The sequence below is a fragment of the Zasmidium cellare genome, assembly GCF_010093935.1.
Source record: "Zasmidium cellare ATCC 36951 unplaced genomic scaffold M409scaffold_13, whole genome shotgun sequence".
Taxonomy (NCBI): Eukaryota; Fungi; Ascomycota; class Dothideomycetes; order Mycosphaerellales; family Mycosphaerellaceae; genus Zasmidium; species Zasmidium cellare.
This window is the reverse complement of record NW_022986957.1, coordinates 198,797-216,878: the sequence shown is the minus strand read 5'-3', so window position 1 is coordinate 216,878 and position 18,082 is coordinate 198,797. Positions and strand designations below refer to the sequence as shown.

General features: G+C 54.4%; 5 protein-coding genes across 5 annotated transcripts; 4 read left to right on the top strand and 1 right to left on the bottom strand.

Annotated features, from left to right (window-relative positions):
• Positions 1–873: 873 nt before the first annotated feature.
• On the bottom strand, positions 874–6,087 carry M409DRAFT_65608 (uncharacterized protein; the record flags this gene model as incomplete). Its single annotated transcript, XM_033816589.1, has 1 exon — positions 874–6,087. The coding sequence occupies one exon, from the start codon at positions 6,085–6,087 to the stop codon at positions 874–876; it is 5,214 nt and encodes a 1,737-aa protein (XP_033668960.1).
• A 551-nt stretch (positions 6,088–6,638) lies between these two features.
• On the top strand, positions 6,639–9,636 carry M409DRAFT_21516 (uncharacterized protein; the record flags this gene model as incomplete). The annotated part of the gene is made up of 3 exons (XM_033805895.1): positions 6,639–6,708; positions 6,761–6,903; positions 6,961–9,636. 3 exons carry the CDS (start codon positions 6,639–6,641, stop codon positions 9,634–9,636), a joined length of 2,889 nt encoding a protein of 962 aa, XP_033668959.1.
• A 1,416-nt stretch (positions 9,637–11,052) lies between these two features.
• Positions 11,053–12,269, top strand: M409DRAFT_53392 (uncharacterized protein; the record flags this gene model as incomplete). The annotated part of the gene is made up of 2 exons (XM_033812356.1): positions 11,053–11,504; positions 11,948–12,269. 2 exons carry the CDS (start codon positions 11,053–11,055, stop codon positions 12,267–12,269), a joined length of 774 nt encoding a protein of 257 aa, XP_033668958.1.
• A 1,046-nt stretch (positions 12,270–13,315) lies between these two features.
• Positions 13,316–14,325, top strand: M409DRAFT_21515 (uncharacterized protein; the record flags this gene model as incomplete). Its single annotated transcript, XM_033805894.1, has 3 exons — positions 13,316–13,836; positions 13,894–14,186; positions 14,240–14,325. 3 exons carry the CDS (start codon positions 13,316–13,318, stop codon positions 14,323–14,325), a joined length of 900 nt encoding a protein of 299 aa, XP_033668957.1.
• Positions 14,326–15,651: 1,326 nt separating this feature from the next.
• On the top strand, positions 15,652–17,859 carry M409DRAFT_21514 (uncharacterized protein; the record flags this gene model as incomplete). Its single annotated transcript, XM_033805893.1, has 1 exon — positions 15,652–17,859. One exon carries the CDS (start codon positions 15,652–15,654, stop codon positions 17,857–17,859), a length of 2,208 nt encoding a protein of 735 aa, XP_033668956.1.
• Between the last annotated feature and the right edge of the window lie 223 nt (positions 17,860–18,082).

The window sequence follows — 18,082 nt, the reverse complement described above, 5'->3', positions numbered from 1 at the left end:
GGGTGAGGTCAGGCCCAGTGGGTCTGGTGTGCAGACGGTGCACGTGATAGCAATTGAGTTGGACAAGCCGTCGGCAGCGGTGAGACGGATGTGGAGTCGGCGATTTGGGGGTGGTGGGCGATGTTTTTTGGCAGTGGAAAAGTACGTAGATGAGACTGTGATCAGACACGCCAAGTATTCTACTAATGATGATGGACGGCAGACAGGCAGGCAGGAGAAGGAAGTGCTGCGCTTCTTCTTCCTCTCTCAGCCCCCAGAGCGACACTCCTTGATTGGCCCGTATTCGTATGCCGCCGTCCTTCTCATGCTGTCTACTATCAACAAATACATGTACAACATCAACAGTTGTCCTTCCCCCGTACCCCATCCTCCTCCACACACTCCAGACTTCATCCGAACCGGCGCATGGAGCGGCCTCGTCAAGCTGCATACCGGCTGATCGGTACATCTCTCAACATCCTTGTTCGTCAATGTCACATGGCGCTGACCACGACGAGACTCATGACTTGCACGTACGTAAAGTCTTGTTGTGTTGATGAATCCCCGTAAAAAGTAGACTGTCTGTCGGACTTGAGCTGTCATCGAAAGCGTGGTCGATTTGAAGGAATTGCAGAGAGATGACAATTTTGCGAGGTTCAGCTTCAGCAAGAAGAGGGTCTCCAAGTGTCCAAGGTACCAATGTACACCCCATCTGCCTATTCTAGTCTACACATAGTATCCAGGGTATCTGTAGGTACATGTACACGCATACATCGCGTGCACACCATGCATGACCAAAGCCGAGAGTGTGCTCTCCCAAAGATCCAAGAACGCCATCGCCATGTGGAAGATCAAGACCCATCATCTCTCCATCTCGCGTGGCTCTTCCTCTTCCTATCCCGTGATCCTCGACGCCAACCATACCATTCTCCGGAAATAATGTGCCACAAAGCTCTCCGTATAGAACGAATGCTGCGAGTCGTGCTGTTTCACCAAATTGTGTGCCAGCTCATGACACAGTGTGATCCACCAGTACGCCATAGCCTCCACTTTACCCTCCGGCGACGCCATCTGCGACATGTGCAGTTGCAGGAAGTATCTCAGATTGCAGAACAGACTGCCGTTGCTGTTGAACGCGATCGCCGCGCCTTGCTCGTCGTGGAAGATGTTGATCATTTGAGGGGAGAGTTCGAAGACGTTGGCGACCTCGGAGAGGACCAGGACGAAGGTTGCCAGGGAATCTCGGTAGGTCTGCAGGAAGGCGGTGGGATCGGGGTGGCTTCGTGGGAGGTAGAGTCTGATGCCGTTGCTCAGTTCGGCGACAAACTTAATGTCGTGTCCTGGCTTGCTGTCGCAGTAGGAAGGTGATTCCTTGATATCCTTAGTCTCAGGTGGTGAGAACAATGACGAGGCGTTGTACTCTCTCGTCGCTTTGATGGCGGACTGAAGGTTGGCTTGGAGGTCTCGTGGGGAAGTGACCCGCTCCGTGCCAGGAGTAATGTTGCGGACATTCGGGTCTTGAGGAGTATAGGGAGGAGGCGCTGAGTCTTGCCCTTGCCCATTGGTGAGCATGCTCTGCATCTGCTGAGCCGCTTGGTTGTTGCCATTAATGCCGAGATGCTTGCTGATGTTGCTGAAGAAGTTGCCTGTGGCTTTCTTGCCACGTCCTGACGAGCCTGGTCGTCCCTCCGGCGTATCGAACGAGCCCGGCATTGCCAACGCCTTCTCGGGTGTCTCTGGAGAGGCCTGCGTCGCGGATTGCGTGTTCGTTGTCCCGTTTGTGATCGCTGCTTGCTGTTGCTGAGGCCGAGTTGCCGCTTCAGCTTCAGCCAACTTCCTCTGCTCTTCTTCCCTCTTGGCTCTCTCACTCTCAGCAATTCGCGATTCGGCTGCCTTCTGCCTCAAGATACGATCTACGTTGTATCCCTTGGTCTTCAATCTACGAAGATCACTTTCCAGAATCGTCTCCAGCGCAAGAAAGTCCTGCTGCCGGGGTCGCTTGAGCAGAACACCCATCACAGCACGACTGACCTCGTAAAGATCGTAACGCGCGGTGATGAAGAGCGTGGCATCTCGCTTCGTCTCCCTATGCAGAGCAGCCGTCTTCTTCTCAAGCAGTTGCTGTCGATATCCCTTCAGCTTGTGCGTGACCTGGAGAAACTCTGTCACCTTGACCGTCATATTCTGCTCGAGCCACCTCGCATCATGCCTGATCGCGTCTGGTGCGTGGTCGTGAAGGAAGAGACGACAACGCTCGACGAGGAGTTTTCTCAGTTTCTCGCCGGCTGATTGATCGTTCAACAGGGCACCCATGCGTTGGTCGTCTTCTACCAGCTTGGAGAGCCATGGCGTGTCGAGAGAGGCGTATAGCGTTTCCAACGCTTCTTCTTGTGGAGCCGTAAGAAGACTGGCCTGGAAAAGTCGATACGTCACGAAGTCATCGATGAGAACCATCTCAGAGGCTTTAGCAAGCGAGTACTCCTTGATCACGAGTTCCTCGTCGTCATACTCTCGCTTCTCGTTGTCGATATTTGCCCTCACCAACTTCTCGGCCAGAAGACAAGGCGAGCTCTTAAGCTTCATCCACAAACCTTTGTCCTTCTTCAGATTCGCTACGTTTTCGGCGATCTTTCGCAGGAGTTGCAGATACTTGTCGGAGCCTAGACTATCAAGAAGTCGCGCTGGCTGCTGCACCAGCATACTCGCAATCTCAGAAGCATTGGGCTCATGCTTGGACCCGACACGAAGTAGAAAGGTATTCGCTTCATGTCCAAAGTCGACGAAATCGAAGATGTCGCCATAGGTCTGGCTGTCTCCCAAGAAGCAAGTTCTGGGAGCAGCGAAACGGACGCCCGATCCCTTAGTATCAGGCTTCCTAGAGAAGATGGGCACGATCGTTGCATTGCCAAGACGCTCAGAGAGGTTGCCATTTGGACCAATCTCGCCCAAACGACCTGCAAAATACCCGAACAAGATTTTAGCTGTGGCCATGTTGGCAGGTGCGCTCTTGATCAGACGCTCAGCACACGTCTCGATGGGTGGGTCGAGTGCAACACCAAACATCGCGTGATGTGGCTGCAAGTCCTCTCTCAATGTCCGGAACATTAGCACAGCAGCTCTCGGATTTGCGTAGCACTGCGATGGCTTCGCCACGAGGTTATTCTTCTCCCCCGCGAAGGGTTGCACAGGCAGGAAAGCTGTAGTAATCTCGGCCACGGGGTACTTGTGATAGCCGTTCTGGTAGGCATTCACGATCCAGTAAGTGATCGCGCTCTGTTGGAGCTCGCTGCCTGCTGGCGCCTTCGACAAGATTTCAACCAAGTCTGGAACAGCTGGGTATGGCTGAAGGCCCAGCAATCTCAAGAATCGACCTTCTGGAGTCTGCCCGCGGTATTGGCCTGGCCACTGAAGCACAGGGAGCCCGAGCCGTCTTATGGCATCGTCGGGCTCATACAAATCCGAGAGACGATAGAGCTTGCCCTTGTTTATCTGATCTCCAGATTGTGTCTCTGCTGGGCACATCGGGGTCTGACGAAGGCGCTTAACATCTTCGGTTGGGATGTCGTCCTTCACGCTGACCAGGTACTTGATCAAATCGACGTGACTCCATTTACCTTCCCCAGCCTCTGCGCTGGCTGACTTTGTCATGAGTCTGTCGAATACGACATTGAGCTCCACTGTCTTTCGCACACCCAAAGCTGAGAGGAACTTCTCTTTGACACCTTGAAGGCCGGTGATCGTAGGTAAGTCATCGAAGAGCTTCACGCTGCCAAAGTATGCCTGTGGTGGCTTTCGCATGCCCAGCTTTGTGGGAATGACTGTTCGCGGCACGAGCAAGTCCTGAATGGTCTGCTTCGACGATTGAGACAGGCCCTCCCATGACTTTGACACGACGGGTAGGACCTGAGATGCTACGGCAGGCGTAGTAGTCAAAGTCTGGCCTTGGCCGAATCCTCGCCCATCGTTCTCAACAATCCACCTTAGCCATGGCACAATCTGCAGCTCATCCCAGCCGATCGATGCCAGCTGTCCGGGTGACAAGCCCTTTGTCAGTCTGAACGGAATCGTTTCAGGAGGTGTCGGCAAGTCTACTGGGATCTTGGCGCTGTTGACGAATGTTCGAATCTGACCAAGCTGGAGCACAGGGCTTGAAGCTGTACTGACGAATTCTTCGCTGATGCTGGCGACGGTGCCATCGAAAAGCGTCTGCACAACGCCCGCGTCCATCTCTTGACGAGAGACCTTTGTACAAGCCCATTTGACGAGTTCAGTGACTTGCTTCTCCGACAGCGCCTGCGCTTCCAGTTCCTTCTTGATATCCCCATTTGTGATGTCAGAAAGTAGGCCATAATCCCGTAGCTTTGTCAAGAACTCATTGGCTTTCTCCATGAGCTCGTCAGGAACGACAGGAATGCCATCTACGAAGCTCAAGTCTTCTGAAGCCACGCGGACTTGTTGGCTGGGCAGAACACCTCTCGTCGAAAGAATATCGATGCTTGCCTTCTGATTGCACATCCAGAACGCCTCCTCGATGTATTGGCCTACTCTCGCTGCTGGCGTTGATTCTGCATAGTTGTATTGCTGGTAGGTATGCACAGCGGCGGGCATGACCGCTGCGACATCGTCGCTCGTGATCTTCTTCCGTCCATCTGCAGCAGCAGTCCGCTCAAGCCTCAGCTTCAGCTCTCCCATATCTCCTGTGTACGCTATGCGACAGGCGATACCTGCTACCCGCAACATCTCAATGTTCCAGTCTCTCACGTATCGAGCATTCAAGTCTATGCTCTCACGCTCGACGGTAGGGATGACAGAAGGGGCAGATATGTGCGCTAACAATCCAGTGGTTTGCGCAGTTGGGAAGCCAATGAAGATCTTGCCGTTCTTCGTAGGGAGGACTGACGCAAAGATCTCACTCGCTTTCTGAGAAGAGCTACCTGCAGACGAGCTTGTGGATGCGGTGGTCTCGTCGAAAGAAGAAGTGAGGATGGAGATTCGTGTGTGCTTAGGAGGTGGTTTCTTGGTTGCGCGCTCTAGCTCAGCGGCCAGTTGCTTGCTCACATACGTCTGCACATTAACCGTGCTAATACGTATGAATACAGTTGAAGAGCTGAAACCAGCGAGATCCTCGGCGATGGCTTGTTGGAGTATTTCTTCCTCCCGCTGAGCCTTCCTTGTGCTTGCGATTCCAGTCGCACTTCCAGTGAACTTGCCGAACCAGTTACGAAGACTGGTAACACCAAGATCGCTTTGTGATTGAGCTGCGGCAGCGTTTTGCATTGCCGATACAGCTCTTCGGTTCCATCCAACGACGTTCATCCAACGAGCATCGATCTGCGCGTTCTGATACTCCACATCGACAATCTTCATGAGGCCGTCTCTCGTCCTAGGATTGACGTCGCTTGGGATCTTAACACTTGCGCCCGGGGACATCTTCTTGGTGAGACTCAAGATGTTCCAATCGTCAAGCCAGAGGTCGATGTTCTGAAGGCCGACGAAGGTCAAACTCGTCGCCAGAAACTGACAGAGGCTCAGGAGCTGTGGCACTGGTGTAGTCTGACTTCTGTAATCCAGCAAGAAGGTAGTACCTGGGCTTGCTTCTGACAGCTTTCCTCGCCGTGTGAACAGGCTGTCCTTCTTCCAATAGAACGCCATGGTCTGATCTCCTGAGGTCACGAATGGGGATTCGCAGTCTGCAAAGACGGAGTAGAAACCCACACCAAAAGCCCCAATCTTTGTCTCGTCTGGATTGCCCTCTGCTATCCGCTTCAACCGCTGCCAATCCGTCTCTTTGAACAGCTCGCCATCGTTGGACACTATCAACGTTTTCAAGGTATGGTGAAGAAGGGTATGCTTGATATGCTCGGATGGATCCTGGGTCTGTGGTAGCGGTACTGTTGCTGAAGGTAAGGTCTCGAATCGTATCGTCACTTTGGAGGCCTGCGCATCGGCAGCGTTCTGGATCAGTTCTCGCAACGTCGTCCACTCTCCGGAGTATCGAGCAAGCACTTTGTCGATCAAGGCACGAGTGTTGACAGTCACAGCCTCTTCATCCTCCAGACTGCCCATCGTCTGCTCCCGCATGCGGGCGAGGTTCTTAGACGCCGCCATCTTGTAAATATCCTCTACTCAAATATTAGGTCGCAGTAATAGGTGGACGCTCAACACATTTTGTAGCTCGGTCGAGGGGAGAAGGTCGATTAGGATTTCCAGGTCGAGGCGACGGGCTGAAGTGGGACGCTGAACGAGCGTGAGTGTGCGGACAGCAGGTGGCGTAGACGTCGCAGCCTAAGGAGGTGATTCTGTTAAGTCCGCGAAGAGACAGAAGCTTCTGGGCATTCAAAGGAAAGGGCGCCTTTCAAGGCTCACGCCGCCGCAGATACCAGATCGCCTGGATCGATCTCGCACAAGTCACGCGCGTGGAGGGAGATAGAAACACGATTCACTCACTCGCGAGCAGCCACGCCTTCACATGTCATCGATGCACGCGTTGCCCGCCGCCAAGGATATCCCTGCATGACTTGGTTCGGCGCGTCGGCCCGCAACCTTCTCGTTGCTCTTCTCGTCACTCTGTTTACCCGCGCTGGTGCTCTGGTCAACTCTTCTGCATCTTCCAACCTGACCTTTTCTTTCTTCTCTTTAATTCTTCAAGACTCAAGGCGATGGCTGTGAACATACAGTCGGTGGCGGAATTGCTCTCCGCGAGCTTGGATCCCCGCCAGAACAAGCAGGGTGAGTGCTCATGTGCTTCTATTCAAACAGCGTTGGCTAACTTTTGGTGCAGCCGAGCAGTCGTTAAAGGCCGAAGAGACCAAGCCAGGCTTCTCCCTCGCTCTCCTACAAATCACCGCCACCGAATCACACCCTCTTCAGACGAGACTAGCGAGCTCTCTGTTCTTCAAAAACTTCGTGCGGCGAAACTGGACGGTAGGTGGAGTGGAAGATGGACGAAATGCAAGATGTGGATAGCTAATATGCGGACAGAACCAAGATGGCGAACACCTACTCCCGGCAAACGAAGTTACGACCATCAAGCACGAACTCATCGGCCTCATGGTCAAAGTCCCTCCCTCCCTCCAAGCGCAACTCGGTGATGCAATCAGCGTCATTGCAGAGAGCGATTTCTACGAAAAGTGGGACACCCTCGTCGATGATCTAGTGTCACGCCTGACCGCTAATGATGCTATCGTCAACAATGGTGTGCTTCGAGTCGCACATTCGATCTTCAAGAGATGGGAGCCTCTGTACAGAACGGATGAGCTATACACCGAGATCAACCACGTGCTGTCAAAGTTCGCGGTCCCTTTCTTGCAGGTGTGGGAGAATACCGACAAGATGATCACGCAGAATGAGGGCAACCCAGAAGTGCTCAAGGCGCATTACGGAACACTCGATCTCATCATTAAGTTGATGTACGATCTCTCAACACACGACATGCCGCCACAGTTTGAGGAATCCTTGGGTCACATTTCTACCTTGCTGCACAAGTACTTGACATATCAGAACGCTGCGCTCAACACCGACGATGACACGGAAGCCGGCCCACTGGAGGATGTGCGATCAGACGTCTTCGGGGTGCTGAACCTCTACACCCGCAAGTACGACGAAGAGTTCAAGCAGTATCTGACGCAGTTCATTGGTACCTCGTGGAATTTGCTCACCACCATTGGGCCTGAACAAAAATACGACATGGTGGTAAGTCGGGCTCTGGAGTTCCTGACCACGATTGCCAGCATCCGGGAGCATGCCGAGAATTTCAACAACGCAGATGTTCTGGGCCAAGTCACTGAGCGAGTGGTGATACCAAACTTGTCATTGCGAGAGTCAGACATTGAGACCTTCGAAGACGAACCCATCGAATACATTCGAAGAGATCTAGAAGGTTCAGACGAAGACACGAGGCGGCGCTCTGCAACCAACTTCCTGCGCAAGCTCATGGAGCAATTCGAGAAGCTGGTGACAGACGTTGTTATGCGCTATGTCGACCACTTCCTCGCCGAATATGCAAAGGATCGGAGCGGGAATTGGAAGGCAAAGGACACTGCAGTCCATCTGTTCACCTCGATCGCAGCCAAGGGCACTGCAACTGCCGCCAAGGGTATCTTGAGCGTCAACTCAAACGTCAGTGTCATCGACTTCTTCCAGAACAACATTGCGGAAGATCTCACAGACGCCAACGCCCAGCTACTGCTGAAGGTGGATGCGATCAAGTATCTGTATCTATTCCGCAGCATTCTCTCAGCACAGCAATGGCAAGCGGCGTTCCCGCTACTGGTCCAGCACCTGAACAACTCCAACTACGTTGTCTATACTTATGCAGCGATTGCCGTTGACCGCGCGCTATACCTCACGGACGACCAGCACCAGCCGATCATACCCCGTGTCAACATTGTGCCACTGGCCAAGGATCTTCTTCAACACCTCTTCACGCTCGTCACCAAGAACACCAAACCAGAGAAGGTTCAAGAGAACGAATTCTTGATGAAGTGTGTCATGAGAGTCCTGATCGTCGTCCGCGAGGGTGTGGTCCCGATCATGGATCTGGTCATCACCAACCTCGTCAACATCACAAAAGTCATCCGACACAACCCATCAAACCCTAGCTTTTGCTACTACCATTTCGAATCACTTGGCGCCCTGATACGATATGCTGGGCCTCAACAGCCGGAAAAGATCGAATCAAGCCTCTTCCCAGCATTCATGGAGGTGTTGCAAAGCGCCGTCGACGAGTTCACCCCGTACATTTTCCAGCTGTACGCGCTCATGGTCGCCACGAATCCATCCGGTCAGCTCTCTTCAAACTTCCAGCAGCTGGTCGCTCCCGTGCTGGTGCCGGCCATATGGGAGAACAAAGGCAACGTACCGGCGCTGACGCGACTGCTGGTGAACCTGATCCCACGAGGTGCCGAGCAGATTGCAGCTTCAAACCAGACAGAGGCCATCCTCGTCGTGTTCCAGAAGTTGGTGAGCAGCAAGGCCTACGAAGGTTATGCAATGGATCTTATGGAGACCGTCGTCCAAAGCTTCGCCCCAACCGCACTCGAGGGCTACTGGACTACCATCCTGCAGCTGATGTTCCACCGACTCTCGAACTCGAAGACGGAGAACTTCACGCTCCGCTTTGTGCGATTCTATCATCTGGTATCCGCACTGCAAGACAAGGGTCTGGGTGCCGACTTCTTCATCGCCGTCGCAGACAAGGTGCAAGAGAACGTCTTCACGCCAGTCTATATGACCATCATCCTCCCCGACACCCAGAAGCTGAGCAGGCCCGTGGACCGCAAGACGGCTTGCATCTCCCTCACACGAACTCTCGCCGACAGCCAAGCGTTCGTCGAGCGGTATCAAAAGCGCGGCTGGACCATCACCTGCGAAGCCCTTCTCAAACTCCTCATCAACCCACCCCTCCCACCAGCCGCCGACGACACCATCGAAGACCGAGACGTGGACGAGCTCGGCTTCGGCGCCGCCTTCACCCAGCTCAACACCTGCAAGCGACCAACCCCCGACCCATGGCCAGAGGTTACTGATGTAAAGGCTTGGGTCGGTGCTACTCTGCGAGACGCTGACCAGAGACACTCCGGTCGGATTGGACGTTTCGTGAACGAGAAGCTGGATGACCAGGGCAAGGCGGCGCTGCAGAGCGTCATGCAGGGATAGTAGAGAAAGCGTGAGGTGTGCGTTTGGCGTTGCAGGAAGGACGACGTTCACGGATGGATGGATGGATGATGATGGGGCGGACAGGAAAAGCAACTTGATACCATGGATTAAGCGCCAGAGAAGCGAAGGGGAGGCTGAGTAGATAGGCCATTTAGGCAGGCACTCAACTGTAGGTAGTACTCCCCGAATGAAGAAAATGTAACATAGTCCGGAAAGCGACATGAACGTCTCCTGCAGCAGAGTGCTATGAGCAATTCTTACTACGTACTCCGCAGCCAAACATGTAAGCCAGCGAAAGGCATTAATGTTTGCTCAACCAAACGATCATCGACATTCTACAGCGTTGGTCTGTCTGCCTGTCTGCATTCACGGCAGCTTGAACACTCCGTAGCATGTACATTGTGCATTATACATGCAGAGCCGGCCAACAAACAACCCATCATCAAAACTGGTTCGTGAACGCTTACACACATCCAAAAACACCAACATACATCTACAAACAAGAAAGAATCACAAACCAACCCGCATCTTCTTTTTCATGCAGCCCTCCACACGCCCTCCACACACCCAAACTTTCACCCCTGTCTCTATCATTCTCTTCACGAGGGCGCCAACCTGCAGCTTGCAGCATGCAATGCGCATGTGGCTTTTTACCCCTGTCCTGACCGTCCGACACACACTCTGTGTGCACAGCAGCAGCGTTTGCGGTCGCACAGGAGAGGAGCAAGTTTGGTCGACGACACCGAGCGGCTGGCTGTGACACCTTTTCTCCGCAAATTGGTGTATGCTCTCCGCATTTTGGTGGGAGTGTGGTTGATTAAATGTATGTGAGGACCCGTTGGAAACGCATGCATCATTGTTGAGTACGGCATTTGCTTGATGCAGGATGTACTCCAGCTGGTGAGACAAAGACGGAGACAGAGATGGGTGGGTGTGGAGATTTGGGGGGAGATGTAAGGGATGATGGAAGAGGGTGTTTTTGATGAGTATGTCTTTCTGCTATTGGAAGGAGCATGAGATGTCCAAGCCATCTTCTGCGACGTATGTGTAAATTGGGGAGTCAAGGGATGATGAACGAGGTTTGCTCGACGACTATTCAGGATGTATGTCTTTCGGCTGCTGAAAGGAGATCGTTAAGAAAAAGAGATGCCCAAGTCGTCTTCTGCGACATGTTGGAGGGATGTGTAGATTTGGGGGTGAAAAGGGGTCGATCTTGCCTTCCGATGTGTGTCGATGATCTTGCAGTGGCTTGGCTGAAAATTAGAGGGAGGGTCGATCATTAGCAGACACACTGAAACTGCAAAGAAAACGACGACATCTTGGGAAGTGTGCAATGGAGGGAGGTCAAGAGACTCACAACAAATCAATCACGCATTGGCGTACGTGTCTGAAACGCATTGCATCGTCAATGACTAGATGGGGCAGCAGAGGGTCTGGACAATCGTGCCCGTCACAGAGAAACCGGCTTTGCTTGCCTCAGATTGTTCCCTCACAACTCACCGCGGCGGCTCCGCGAGACACAATCGGTGTCTGATGAACGTGTTGATCACGTCGTCCGACGATGCGGCAATCGGAGACGGACAAGCATCAGAGAGTTGGTGGGTTTGCTTTGGAGCGAGGCGTCAGTGGCAAGCTCGGCGAGAACGATTGCGGTGTCGTTGCGACACACATTCTTCGTCGTTCGCCATGGCGCTCCACGTGCCGGTGTTGTTGAGGAAGGTGAGATGCAAATGCAGGTTCATCACAGACCAGCGAACGCCATGGAAGAGACGTCTGTTTGGGTCGTTCTGCGGCGGTGGAGTGCATGGTGCTTTGTCAAAAGAGCAACGTTGCTTGTTCGCCCGTTCGTCGAGGTACCGATCGGATTCGTGAGTGTCAGAACGAGTCAAACGACCGCGGCAGTAGGTGGAGGATTCGCGATTTTTTGACGTGGAAGTTCGGTTCCACCAGGCGCATGTGAGACTTTAGCGGTTACTTCAGACAGCGGCGCCTCTGCTCCAGCATGTCCAGACGACTCTAGACCCTTTGCGCCGAGAGCAAGGTGTCGCTGCATGGCAGACTTTTTCACTCTGGACCGCGATTGTCTCCAGATCTCTGCCGGGATGATGGCAGGCGACACGGTAGTCGGGTGCCTCAGATTGATGTCGGATGGGAGCGCCCTCGGCTTGGCGCAGGCGTCGTGGGAGGTGGTGGTTTCTTGGAGCGAGATGAGCACGTGTGACGCAGGACCGGGCGCTTGTGCTTGCCTGCTACAGCGCACGCAGAGGGCGGTTTGACTGGGCCGGAGGGGATCATTGGCGGCGATGCGCAGGAGGTGTTTTCGCCGCAAATCAAGGCGGGCGCGGAGGCGCGTAGTGGTCCATCCACGTCACGATCGAGTGCAGCAGCAAGCAAAGTCCGGAGGTGAAAAGCTCTTCGTCGGCACGCGAGACGAGAAGAGCTGCAGGAGAGGCGGTAGTGTCGTCTGCGAACTGCCATCCGACCCGACCGTGGATTCGGCGCGCATGATGAATGCGTGCGTGGATGAGCGCCGGGGCAGGAGCGCTGTTAATGCGATCGTCCCTGGCACTTTCCTAGGACCCGCGCCGGCCAATGGGAGGGCAGTTCCTGATGGATTTGCGTTTCAGAAGTGAGGCGTCCGGGCGTGGTAAGCGGCAGCATGGCCGTTAGACGAAGCGGAAAACGGCAGCGACGACGACGACAACAACAACGACGACCGCGAAGGCAGGCACGTTAATAGTGAAAAAGGTAGTAACAGATGGTACTGGATATGAGGACGTGAGGTTGAGATAGAGCGGCTCCAACCACATTCCAATGACGTGAAAATGTTTCCCCGACAGTGCTGAATGCATTCTCGGCTTCATCAAAGTCGATAGTCACTTGACGGCCTGCTCTCCTTCTTCCCGCCCTATTCACCACGGAACAAACCAATCGCCAACAAATCGACACCAGCATTATTGAATAATCGGCCAGCAAACCACTGATGAAGGGCGCTTCTGGGCGGTAGAACGCTGTGTGCACTACTGCTCCCGTTCCCCACACGGCGTGCTCTTGGGCCTCGTCTACGGAGCGCCCAGGCTGTGCTAAACTCTCTGTTTCAGCCATCCGCGCGCCCTGGACTAGCGTCAACTCTAAATCCATCTCCTGGCTGCTGCGCCGTCACATCAAAAACCAAAACCTACCTACGCCTTCCTTTCCAACATCCTCCACCTTGCACCGACCGGACTCCACCACCACACCCACCGAGGTTTCTCGCCTTCAGTCACTCTTTCCTGCAGCCAGTTCTGCACCACACTCATTACGAGCATCTTCACACGCGCCGCCAGTCGCACATCACTGTCGCTCCGAGCCATCATCCTCTGCGAGGACCCGCCCGAGTACGTCTTGCCCCATGATTGCCTATTGCATGTTGGCTGCGTCCAGAACCACCATTCCCCAATGCTCCATCACATGCATCAATGATCCGGCCTTTATAAGAGACGCGGCCGTTCGCGGCCTCTTTGACCTCGCTTCTGCACCTCACCACCACCACCACCATCACAATTCTTTCACGTCTTCTGGCAAGACACGTGCTAACCCTCAAGTCAGTCATTCAAGCATAACCAGTCAACCGGATCTGTGATCCCCGCAACGACAATATCAAAATCCGTCCGCAGCCCACGAGAAGCACCAGTCGAAAATGCGCACCGCCTTGACCATTGCGGCCTTCGCCGCTGGCGCTTTCGCCGTTCCTTACAAGCGCGATGTTCTCACCAACTACGACGTCGTCTACGTTACCGACGTCGTCACCGTGACCGCCGGCCAGCTTCCAACCCAGGTTGTGTCCAAGTTCCACTACGGCCACGGCGGCAACTCGCACTCCACGACTGTTATCGAGCAGGTTTCTACTGAGGCCAAGTCCACCTACCAGGCTCCACCACCATCCTCCACCCCAGAGCCATCGACAAGCACCTCCGTCTACGTTGCACCTCAGCCATCGACGACGGAGGCCCCATCTTCCACCTACGTTGCGCCCTCGTCTTCTACACCAGCGTACAGCTCGTCCGCCGCCTCGGCAGCCCCAACCTCGTACCAGGACATCTGTGTCGAGCACCACAACATCCATCGCCGAAACCACACTGTCGATGACATTGCTTGGTCTGACGAGCTCGCTTCGTCTGCCCAGCAGATCGCTGAGAGCTGCGTCTACGCTCACAACACGTATGCATGGAACAATATCCTGACTATAAGAAGAGCCATGTACTAACTGCCAAATAGTGATGTCGCTGGCGGTGGCTACGGCCAGAACATCGCTGCTGGTGTTGAGGCGACCAACATCTCTGCCATCATCACCGACCTGTTCTACAACGGCGAGGAGCCATACTTCGCCCCCAACTACGGCAAGGAAGACCCTGATATGACCGAGTTCGAGAAGTGGGGACACTTCACCCAGATCGTCTGGAAGGAGACTACGCACGTCGGATGCTACACTCAGTACTGCCCGAACGGTCTTTCCAACGTCGGCACTGGCGTCTCGCCCTACTTCACCGTCTGCAACTACAAGGGTCCAGGTAAGCATCGCCGAATTCATTGATCACGTACAAGGCTAACTTTCCAATCTCAGGCAACTACGCTGGCGAGTACGCCGCCAACGTTTTGGCACCAAAGCAGGAGGCGACAGCCAACTGGAACACCGGTCTCAGCAATTAGAAGCAGCATTCTTCGCGGATTCTTTCGATGCGGGTCTGCTTTAGCGCCGCCATTTGCTGATAACAGACAACTTATGACTGAGTCGGACAACGGTCTTCTAGGAAAATGTGCATCGGGGGCGTTTCATTGAGTGGAAACTGGCATTCACGCTCGTTTTAACGAGTCCAACTGAGTACATCAGCCTTTTATCAACCCTGTCCAGCAGTGCGGCTGCGTTTTTTCACCTCACAAAACACTGTCGCATCCTGGATCCGTTCTCTTGGCTGCATGGTCTGCCGGGCAGATCATTTGCATCTTCTAGACGGGCGCCGGGCGGGACGCACGTGGCTCTTGTGTTTTTACACTTCTACTTCGTTTGTGCATACTTTTCGAGAGAGCAGAGGCTCCTTTAGGGGGTGGGATGGGATATGGGAGCACGGCTTGTGGAGATCAAACCTTCGATTCTGCAACGAGTACCATGTCCTCCATGAAAATACACCGACGGGCTTTTATACGATGAACCTGCTGTGCACTTCCTCATTTCAGTGATGCTTGTCCGTCTGCGTGCGCAGCCAATGATCGACGCGACGGGCTGTTCGTGTTCGCACGCTAAGGTTCATGGCGTCTGCGCATCCCTATAACGACTCTAATTAGAGCTGGTGACGTTGCTGCTAATTTGCTTGGGATCTCGTGTGATCCCAGTTGTTGGTGGCCGGTTATCAGTCGACGACGACGACGCTTGCGCTGGATTGGGTGGTGTTGCAATTTTGTACAGACGGGGTTGGGCCTGGTTCGTGTATTTGATTATGAAATATCTCATGATGGAGGGGATGGGGTGAGGTGAGGTCCAAGCTGACAGTGACTTGCTGCTGCTGCACGTGCCTTGCGCCATTTTGTGGGTTTATCTTATCGCTCAGCGCTGCATTGCTTTCCCCTCACATGGCCTTGCTATGACACCATCTCGTCTTTTTCTTCGAAGGCGACCGCAGTTGTGGTTGCACGAAGCAAGAAAAAAACTTTCATCAGGCCCTTGCACTACAGCTAAGTTTCTGTTTCGCGAAAAAAGATCAACCACTTCTCTTGCCTGCGTCTTTGTTCAGAGTTTTCTTCTTCCTCCTCACAGCCCCGTTGTTGATGCAAAGCTCCTCATTGCTGCTGCTGCTATCTCGGCGGTTCTTACCGGCTCAAGCAGCCCAGCGCAGAGCTTGCTGCTCAGCAGTATCTCTTCGATACGTAAGCCGCAGCAGCCGTAACAGAACTTTCCTCTCTGCTGCACCCCAAGGCTTCAATGTGACCAGCAGCATCCCGTCCCGTCATCTCCCTAGGAATTCACAGCCGTACGCAACCATGGACACCCCCCGAGGACCGGATCGAGCAGTCTCGCTCGCGAATCGCTGTGGCGAGAGTAAAAGCCCATATGTCCGCTCGCACATCGACAACCCCACCGCGTGGCAGCTCTGGACCCCGGAGACATTGGAACTGGCACGACAGACGAATCGCCTGCTCTTCGTGAGCATCGGCTACTCAGCCTGCCATTGGTGCCATGTCATGGCGCACGAGTCCTTCGACGACCCTCGGATCGCGCAGTTACTGAACGAGCACTTCATCCCGATCAAGATCGATCGCGAGGAGCGGCCGGATATCGACAGACAGTATATGGATTTCTTGCAGGCGACGAATGGCGGGGGAGGGTGGCCGTTGAATGTCTTCGTCACGCCGGATTTGATGCCCATCTTTGGGGGCACGTATTGGCCGGGCCCGAAGAGCGAGAGGGCGAAGATGGCGGGGACGTCGTTTGAGCAGATTCTGCTGAAGGTGGCAACGGCGTGGAAAGAGCAGGAGGCGAAGTGCAGGGAGAGCGCGGCGGATATCACGAGACAGTTGCGGGATTTTGCGCAGGAGGGGAGTTTGGGAGGGAGGGATGGGAAAGGGGATGAGAATGACGGGTTGGAGCTGGATTTGCTGGACGATGCGTTTCAGCATTACAAGCAGCGGTATGATTCCAAGTTTGGCGGGTTTGGGGCTGCGCCTAAGTTTCCGACTCCGGTGCATATCCGGCCACTGCTGCGCGTTGCTTCGTACCCGAAGGATGTGAGGGAGATTGTTGGGGAGGATGAGTGTATCGAGGCGAGGGCAATGGCGGTGAAGACGTTGGAAAATATGGCGAAGGGTGGTATCAAGGATCAGATTGGCAATGGTTTCGCGAGGTACTCGGTGACGAGGGATTGGAGTCTGCCGCATTTTGAGAAGATGCTTTACGACAATGCTCAGCTTCTGCCGGTGTATCTGGATGCTTACTTGTTGACCAAGTCACCCCTGTTTCTGGAGACGACCCACGACATTGCGAAATACCTGACGAGCCCTCCCATGGCATCGTCACTTGGCGGTATCAACTCGGCTGAAGATGCTGATTCATTACCAACCGCTCAAGACAAGCACAAGAGAGAAGGCGCCTACTACGTCTGGACGCACGACGGATTCAAAAGCATCCTCAACAACGAAGAGCTCAAAGTGTGCTCGACCTACTGGGGCGTCAACCCCGAAGGAAACATCGACCAACGCTTCGACGCTCAAGGCGAGCTCGTAGCCCAAAACACCCTCTGCGTCCAATACGAAATCAGCGAGCTCGCCAAAGAACTCGACAAGTCCGAAGAGGACACCACCCGCATCCTCTCCGACGGCCGCCAAAAGCTCCTCTCCCACCGAGAAAAGAACCGTCCCCGCCCAGCCCTCGACGACAAAATCGTCACCGCCTGGAACGGCCTCGCCATCGGCGGCCTCGCCCGCGCAGGCGCCGCCCTCAGCGAACCCGCCTACCTCGCCGCCGCCGAAAAAGCCGTAACCTGCATCCGCAACAACCTCTTCGACCCCAGCACCGCGACCCTCAAACGCGTCTACCGCGAAGGCCCCTCCACCACCCAAGGCTTCGCCGACGACTACGCCTTCCTCATCTCCGGCCTACTCGACCTCTACGAATCCACCTTCACCTCCACCTGGCTCTCCCTCGCGGAAACCCTCCAAAAAACCCAAACGACGCTCTTCTGGGACGAAGAAAAATTCGGCTTCTTCTCCACCCCGGCCCACCAACCGGACATCCTCATCCGCACCAAGGACGCCATGGACAACGCGGAGCCGAGCGTCAACGGCGTGTCTGCGTCCAACCTCTTCCGCCTCGGCAGTCTGCTCAACGACGAGACGTACACGGCCATGGCGAAGCGCACCGTCGCGGCGTTCGAGGTCGAGATCAGCCAGCACCCCGGGCTGTTCAGCGGGATTTTGTCGAGTGTCGTCGCGTCGAAGATGGGCGTCAAGGGCGTTATGCTCGTTGGCGAGGGCGAGGATGTCGAGAGGGCGGTTAGGAAGGCGAGGGAGACTGTCAGGCCGAATTATACGGTTTTGAGGGTCGGGGGTGGGGTGGATAGTAAGTGGTTGCGGGAGAGGAATGACTTGCTGCAGGGGCTTGATGGGGCGAACAGGAGTATGGTGCAGGTTTGCGAGGGCGGTGTTTGTAGGTTGTTGAGTGGGAGGGAGGTGGAGGGGTTGTTTGATGCTTGATATGGATATATATGCTCTGTTTGATGATGAATGATGATGAGTTGGGGATTTGTACCAATAGATTTAGCCGCAAGGAAAAGACCATGGGGCTTCAGAAAGCGAAAATGGACAGAGATACCAGATGGTTGGCTTTTTGAACAGGTTTTTTGGAATTGCAAGAAGTGAGCTTCTTCTTCTCACAGGGTATCACAGAATACAGTGACCGCGCTGGCAGGCTCAAGTA